The following is an 8,098-nucleotide window of genomic DNA, read 5'->3' as shown; positions in this document are numbered from 1 at the left end:
TGAAATAAATAAAAGAAATGAAATAAAGATGTCGAGTTGTTGTATTTAGTCCAATCAAAGATCATAAGGCGCCATTTGAGACATATTTTAAAACACAGCTCACATCTTAAGCCTTATTGGTTGGATAGTAATTAATGTTCGATTAGCATTGATATTAACTATATAGATGGTTTTTGTAATAAATCATTATGGCCCCATGTGATGTAAGTTATACTTCATCAGTATTAAGCATGTATTATTCATAACACTCAATCCTAGAATCCATACGCTTATTAGTAATGCAGTTCATGTTGTTCATAAGACCATATTGCAGTCAGAAATATTGTGAATTAGAATCTTTTTACATGAAGTTAGTCAAACAGTAGTTTTTACCCACGCCTTCACAAAGCAATTAGGAAAGAATGGATATAGTCTATGTGGAAAGAGATAAAACCTCGTACTTGGCTATCTGAAGAGAAGTCCTCAATAGACAAAACATTTGCACCACCAACTTGTTGCAACAGCATCTTCAACCGATCCCCATATTTGTACTTCCAAAAGATAGGAAATTGAATATCAAAATTATTGAATGTCTAAGCAATCCACCAGAAGAGTTATTTCTGAACAGAAAACTAAAGAATATAAACACCACTCGTATCCGAGAAAATTTTGTCATAAGGTCAAATGGAATGAGATTTTAACTTTTTCCTTCTTTCCTTTATTTATTTCAAACTCCTACATGTTGGGTTAACTAAGTTTATCACAGAATAAAAAGACCATAAGGCTAATTCTTTTCAATAATTCATTCATCAAAGGGTTGCCTACTCAAGCCAGCAACTCTCAAGAATGTGACAATGAAAAAACAGAGCCTTACCATATGTGCCGACCCTAATAAAAAAGTGTATCCACTCAAACAGTTTTTACGAGTGTTTGGATCCACAACTTTGACATGCATCCCTTCCACAGTCATTGTTGGATAATAGCTGGTTCAAAGAACAAATACAAAAGGTTGGAGTGAAATGCAGGAGTTCAAAAAAAAAATAATAATAATACTATTACTCAAGAATATGTTCCCAACCAAACTTAAAAAAGGCAGCACTTACGAATCAAAGCATGGAATCTCGTTACAGGAGGTTCTTCCTGCAAATAACTAAAGTGTAACAATCAGTAAGAATGCAGAATCTCGCTTGTCTCATGTTTTTGCTAATTGCATTGTTATGGAAATAGAAAGAATCAGATATATGATCTCCTTTTTTGTGGACTTTTTTTTAATGCTCTTGAATATTTTCATTTTTCAATGAAAACTCAGTTTCTTACAAAAAAAAAAAAAAAAAAAAAAACAACTGTAAATAATGATAATGCTTGGCGTTGATCTGTGCATAGATTAAAACAAATTGAAGTAACTTCTTTATTCAACAAAGTGGTAATCAAAGTCATTCTTGATCCATGATGATGGTCAACATAAAAATAAAAGCATAAAGAATCTTCAGATTTTTGTAAAGTAATTTTGCAGATGGTTGAACTGAAGTTTGTTAATAGAGCCAAAGCAAAAGAAACTAATAGGCCTGTTGAGAGTCATGAGGATGCTCCTCCAAGGATCTCCAAGAAAAAATCTACTTGTTCCTCGTTTTTTCCGTGTTCCATTATTTGTATTTACCATATAGGTGTACACTTTCTAGTTGTAAATTATGTTTATCCTTGCTAGACTTCAACAATGATGTACATGAAAAATTGTCAAGGATACCTAAAACTAGAAATCGAAAGGAGAAAAATATTTGAGTAATTACTTATTGTAGTTAGGGCAGGATCGTTATAATCAAAGGGTTCTATTCAATTATAATTTTGGAATGGGGTTAATATTGTCATTTTCCTTTTATATCTTAATACAATTTCACTGTTATTTTCTATTCTCAAGATCAGGCTCCTCCGTAATGTTGGGGTGAACAAGATGACAGAACTTGGCATTACAGTGAAACAAGTAATATATGAAGCATATTTTTACCTCAACCCAACTTGTGATAACAAAAGGTTTCTCAGCCACTATGGCGTCAACTAGAGCTTCATCAAAAGGCATCAGTTCCTCTACAAGCACATGCGTACACTCCCGAATATCATGAGATGTAGAAGCACCTACATTTAAATATACTCTTCAAATTCGACCAAAACGACAAACTAATTCACTATCTTCAATGCAGATTTAACTTGTAGAATGAGTAGATGTTGTGCAGCATAAACAATGTAATAAATAGTGATGGTGAACTTGATTGATGGGATCACAGTATCAATAATGCAGAGCTCATTGATAAACGTGCCTCATAAACATTTCAACTTATTAGTGTAAGGATGTATATAGCAGCAAGTTATTTGTGTGTTCATAATGTATTGTTATTCATTTTTATTTTTACCTTTTTCACAGTTTATCCCTAATTTAAACAAACCTTCCTTTAGTTAGTTTCCGTTCTTTAAATTTACCATGCTGTTATGTTGAGAGTTCCACACATGAACAAGGTTAAGTATTCTCCCCCGTTTTAAGGTCATATTTCGAGTTTTCAAGTGTTTGTACTAGGACATGCTAACATAAAGCAACTAAGCAGTTACATAAGAAACCTTGGAAAATTGAAACTTCTATTAATCAGATAAGAATTCCTTCCATAGGTGAAGTAAAAGAAGATCGGCAACTTCTTTATGACTGACCTATGGATGAAACCTTGTCCCTCAGCAGCTGGAATTGGAAGGACACTGAATGGTGAACATAAAACACAAGTTGCACAAAGGAGAACCTGCAAGATTTGTTTATGGGATAATAAGGTTTTTGAGCGTATTGGGTGTTAGATAGAAAGTAAAGTTTCTTTGACTATAAAATGGTAAAGTATATTAGCATTAAAATATGTTAATGTATATTCACAATAGCAAAAAGGCATATGAGATCTTCTAGCTTCTAAAAATAAATTTTAGTACAAATAACAAGAAACTTTGCCATCTATATTAATGGAAGCTAAAAGTAAAACCCAAAATCTAGAAAAATTAGGATATACAAAAACATTAGCAAAGGAGACAAAGTTATCACAAAAAAATTGCTTCAGTGGTTGAGATTCAAGAATAAAGGAAAGTAGAAAGAAAAAAGAAAAAGAATATGGGAAATATAGAAAGGAATATTGTCATAGAATCTAAAAAGGAAGTATTAAAGAATTTACAGAATTCCTTGCAGAAAACAATCACTTACTGAATAAATAGCAAGCAACCGCATCTGGTTTAACTGAGAGCCATGGATATAATAATGAGTCTAATAAACCATATATAAAAAGCATACCCTGCTTCTAATAAAGAGCTAACCAGTGAGAGCAACTTGAATGATAAATCTTGTCACTAATTTAAATGTTTCTCAGATTACCTGTACGTTGCATTGCCAGATCCAAATGAAATCACATCTCCATCATACAAGCTTGCTTCTTTTTTTGGAAGCTCGTGAATTTTCTCCTTCAACCCAGATTTCCTGCTAACAAATGTCCCATACTTGGAGCAATCGCTAATCCTCACTTTAGAGGAAACATTAGATAAATAACTCTTGTGGGAATTTAAAAAGATCATAGCATCTACAACTATTTCTGCATGGATGCGGGAAACTCCTTTATCTTTTGTTATAGTCAAATCGCAGCCTGTGGGATAAACATGATCACACAATGAGCAAACAACTGAGAGCATGATTTGAGAGCTAAAGAAAGTGACTGTTAAATGGATGTTCTTGAATGTTCAAAATATTTTTTCTCAAGATAAGGCAGCAAAAATGCAATACAAAAAGGAACTTTGAAGACAACATGATTGAAAATAAACAACTACAAAACATTATGGAAAATGTTTATAATATTGATCAAGTCATTGTTTAGAAAACTCAAAAAAGTACTTGCATGAGGAACCTTGCCTCACATCGGCACAAACATATGTGTGCGCCCTCCTGCTTGAGCTCTGAGGCGTGGTGCCTGACCACTTCAACTTTTTTTTTAAGAGCATAATGTCCAATTTTTAAATGCCTCCCTCAAAAGTCAAAATACCCTCTGTCAATTCTTCACTTGAAGTGATAGCATCAAGCACTCTAACTTATCAAAGCGACAAGTAAGCCCTCTATCTTAATCTCTCTCTCCCTCTATAGAGTCTCTCTGGCCCTCCTTCTCTAGTTTCTCTAACCTAAGCTCTCAGGTCTCTCTTCATTTGACACACGCATTTCTCTCTCTAACAAATTTAGCTAAAATGGCAAATCTCACGGGAAAGGAGAGAGGAATAAATAACAAACTTCTCCTTATTCCTTTAAAATATTGCAAAATTCTATAGCTGTTACGAATATTCCCCAGACGCGAGTAAGGAGGCTTTGACATCTTTTTGGGAACTAATACTAAAAGGAGTGGGATTGAGGATATCACGGTCGAAGGGTGAAATTTTGAGCCCATTTTTTCTCATGGAAATCGGCAAGTCGGTATCTATGGGCTGAGCAACATCTTCGATATCCTAGTTTAGCTCATTTGGTGGTGTAGAATCCTTCCCACAACTTTATTAACACTCTTCGACTGGAGTATATGGAGCATGGAACTCTTGCCTCTTGACTACAATTTCAAAGGACACAGATTACTTGGGATCACTCGCCCAATAAGATCACTCAGTAAGGCCAATATGGTCAAAAGTAGCCTTGATAGGGTCTCATCAGGACATTGAGTACACTTATAGTTAACCAATTAAGATTACAGTCTAATCATATATCCGCTTCTTAATAATAATAATATGATAAAACAAAAACAGACGAAGGAAAAAAAGCGCACAGGAATTGTTCTAGTAAAAGAAATATCGCTTCTACAAACATTAAAAATATTTCTAAATTTTATTACAGACGAAGAATACGCCATAAAATTTATCATTCAGAACCAAAAGTACTCCATCAAATATAACTACTAGCACAATCGAAGTACCTTTACGACCCACTTTATACTTCCCAGGCGCAAAAATGTAGAATTTTTCCTCACCTGCAACATGCACTTGTTTATACAAATTGCCCAACCATACGAAAACTGACGATTCTTCAGAAATTAAGCATTGAAAATAAATATAAAGCTTTTAACAGTACGCAAAAAGTTATCTTCGAACAACTAAAAGAAAACCAGTTCTACAGCAGCAAGAAGTAATCAGAAAATCACGAAGCGAACGCACCTGAAAGAGGATCGACTGGGAAGAAGCCCCAAACCATATTTTTCCGGTATAGATTCCTATGGCGCTAAACAATTGATGAGCCTTTCCATGGAAGGGTCAAAGTGAGCGGGAAAAAAAAAAGGGCAATAAAATTGATCGGTAAAAAGGCTGGTCGGAGTGTTCTTCGAAGTTGTGAACCGGGTTTTATAGCGTAGGGACCTTGGGGAGGATTATTGAATACTTGAATTAAATTATTGAACTTTTAAAAAATAAAAATCTACCCTAAAATTAATTTTTAATTTTGCTTCTATTTCAAGTAAAAATAAATAATAAAAGTTAGTTAAGAGACCGTTTAGAACAAGAATCGAGCTACCGAGCAAGGAGAGAAAAAAAAAAAGAAATCTTAGGTTGAAGCCAAGTTCATAGTTACCGTTCTTGAAGGGTCGCGCCCAATACTCTTTTGTCAGTGTAATCTCGGTCTAACCCTAATTTTGTCTTCTTTAGTATTAAGCCAACAAAAAGTTAAGGAAACCTCGTAGGGGAACGTAATAGAAATCCTCGAAGGGTTGGATTTGAAGGCTCTCGTAGAGCAAGTAGAACTTCACTGTACGAACGAGATCACGAGGGAAAGTTTCAACCATCACTTTATATTATGAAAAGATCGATTATGTTGAACATATTGCCACCAAGAAATCGTTGAAGAAACTCTTTGAAGGATCATGACCACACACTCGAGATTTCTTTTAGCCAAAAGACGAAATTAAACCCCCTGTTCCAGAAGAATACTTGAAAAAGATTAATCTCAAACTCGACTCCATGTATTTAGTCTTTTAACACAGTCAAACCGTGAACCCTAATTAAGTAGTAGGGGACTAATTTTATGGTAAAATTGAATCACGAGAACTCGATAAAAACAAAGCAAAACAAAAACTGAACCATCAAACAAGGAGAGAAGAAAAGAAACTTAGGTCAAAGCTCGAGTTCACAAAATCAAGGCCGACCCTCTGCACCTGATGCTAAACCCTAATACAACCTCGGTTAGGCCCCACTTGGTCCTAACCCTAGTAAGGAATCGAGGAAAACCCTAACCGTGGATAATATAAATTATAAATTAGTCGGGTAACTTAATTTAAAATTAATTAATTAATATATTTTTTTAAAGAAAATATTCCAAATTATTAAAATAAAAAAGCGTTATAAATTAAAAAGCGGAATAAAAAAATCTGCATAAACAGAGAGAAGAAAAGAGACGATTCAGTTGTCCATAGAAACTTCCCCTTGTTTGTCAAACCTCCAACAATGGCGTCAACAGCAGCAATGATTCGTCTCTTTCTCCTCTTTCTTCTCACGGTTTCCCTCCCAATCTTCTCCGATGCCCGCCCCTGCAAATCTCTCTTCGTTTCCTTTTCCGTTCACCGCCACCCAACCCTCGATTCCCGCGATCCCTTCTCCGAGATGGCCATTATCGTCGACATCACCGAGTTGAAATCCGCCGCATCTTCTTCTTCTTCTTCCGATTCCCTTTTCCGCCCCTTCGGTGACGACCTCCTCCGCTTGGATCTCCCTCGCGATAGGGCTTTTGTAGCCTCCCAACCCCACTCGCTTCAAGAACTCCCTTTGGGCCTCTCTTATGACTTCAGCTCCCTTCGTGATCGTACCAAGGATATCCTCAGCGTTGTTGTTGCTTTGCTCTTCGGTGTTGGCTGTGGCGCTCTCACTGCTGCCACCATGTATTTGGCCTACTCGTTGTGCTCCAGCCAATTTAGTCACCGCTCTTCTGTGTACGATGACCTCTGGGAGGAGGGTGATTTCAGTGATGATAACAAGGAGAATATTAAGAAGATGGGCTACGTCAAGATCCCCGAGGACGTTGCGGCGGTTAAATCAGTGGTGTAATCGACTATAGATATGTTCGGTAACTTGTTGATGTTTGTTACTTCGTGGTTTTCTATTTCATATACTAAAAATTATACTTATTTATTGTTTGTTTCTGGATTGTAATTGTCTTAAGTGTCAATCGTGATCCCTGAAATATTATATATGGGTAACTTTATGGTTAATTATCATCCTTTTCTTTGAAAATTCTGTTTTTAAACGACGACTGAACTTATGTTTCCTTGTTGCATTTCAATGGGGCAATGTCTTGCATTTTATGTACCAATGGCTTTGATCGATCAGGGGAAGGTATATATAAAAAGCAAAGCCTACAGGTTTTATGATCTTTATGTGCCAAGAATAGCTCATTGGTTAAGACAGTAGATTTTCGATCAAAAGGTTAGAAATTTGAATACACAACCCATTATGTTGTTGAACTATGAAAAGGTTTTAAAATCTATGTTGCCTTGCTATACTTTAATTTGGGATTTTCCATTTTGTAATGGTTAGCCCCTCATTCATAATGTCATTGAAATTTATTGTTATGTTACCCTTACTTGAATTAAGTAGATTATGCTTATTGTTCCTTTCCCATGGTTGAGAATAGCTTACTTCTCGTGCTTTATTTGTCTTATTCCTCATCATTCTTTTTTTTTAAGATTGATACTTGTCTGCTTTATGTCGAATGAAGTCATTGTTGTGAAAGTTTATATGGAATATGAGATTTGAGTAGATTTAGTGATTGAAGGATCAAGCTTTAACCTTCTATCCAGGTTTGAATTCTTTTTGTACTTCATAGGATCATCTCAGAAAAGACTTATGCCATGATAAATATATTGTTAACTGATGGACTAGGGGGACACAATTGTGATGTCCCACATTGGTTGGGGAAGAGAACAAACATCCTTTATAAGGGTGTGGAAACTTTCCCCTAGCAGATGCGTTTTAACCCCTGAGGGGAAGCCCGAAAGGGAAATCCCAAAGAGGACAATATCTGCTAATGGTGGATCTGGGGCGTTACAATAATTGTTGATTTGTAGTATTTTGAAAGAAGTAATATATTATGTTCAAT

The 8,098-nt window shown here is 35.5% G+C and overlaps 2 protein-coding genes across 2 annotated transcripts in view; one reads left to right on the top strand and one right to left on the bottom strand.

Annotated features, from left to right (window-relative positions):
* LOC111452863 (nijmegen breakage syndrome 1 protein) overlaps positions 1–5,348 on the bottom strand; it is an 8,626-nt gene extending 3,278 nt beyond the window's left edge. The window contains exons 1-8 of the mRNA XM_023093780.1: positions 5,173–5,348; positions 4,935–4,988; positions 3,371–3,635; positions 2,674–2,759; positions 1,982–2,109; positions 1,083–1,129; positions 854–962; positions 441–530 (exon numbers count right to left, since the gene is read on the bottom strand). Coding sequence (XP_022949548.1) covers positions 441–530; positions 854–962; positions 1,083–1,129; positions 1,982–2,109; positions 2,674–2,759; positions 3,371–3,635; positions 4,935–4,988; positions 5,173–5,209 — 816 coding nt within the window. The 5' untranslated portion in view covers positions 5,210–5,348. The remainder of the gene's footprint in view (positions 1–440; positions 531–853; positions 963–1,082; positions 1,130–1,981; positions 2,110–2,673; positions 2,760–3,370; positions 3,636–4,934; positions 4,989–5,172) is intronic.
* A 1,029-nt stretch (positions 5,349–6,377) lies between these two features.
* LOC111452824 lies at positions 6,378–7,312 on the top strand. The gene has a single exon (XM_023093728.1). The coding sequence runs from the start codon at positions 6,451–6,453 to the stop codon at positions 7,045–7,047; it is 597 nt and encodes a 198-aa protein (XP_022949496.1). The 5' UTR covers positions 6,378–6,450; the 3' UTR covers positions 7,048–7,312.
* The last annotated feature ends 786 nt before the right edge of the window (positions 7,313–8,098 follow it).

The sequence above is a fragment of the Cucurbita moschata genome, unplaced genomic scaffold, assembly GCF_002738365.1.
Source record: "Cucurbita moschata cultivar Rifu unplaced genomic scaffold, Cmos_1.0 Cmo_Scf00014, whole genome shotgun sequence".
In the NCBI taxonomy this organism is placed as follows: domain Eukaryota; kingdom Viridiplantae; phylum Streptophyta; class Magnoliopsida; order Cucurbitales; family Cucurbitaceae; genus Cucurbita; species Cucurbita moschata.
Note: the sequence above shows the minus strand (reverse complement) of the source record. Positions and strands in the feature narration are given on the sequence as shown.

Coding starts and splice junctions, on each gene's coding strand:
- LOC111452824 (XM_023093728.1), top strand. CDS start 6,451: ATGGCGTCAACAGCAGCAATGATTCGTCTCTTTCTCCTCTTTCTTCTC.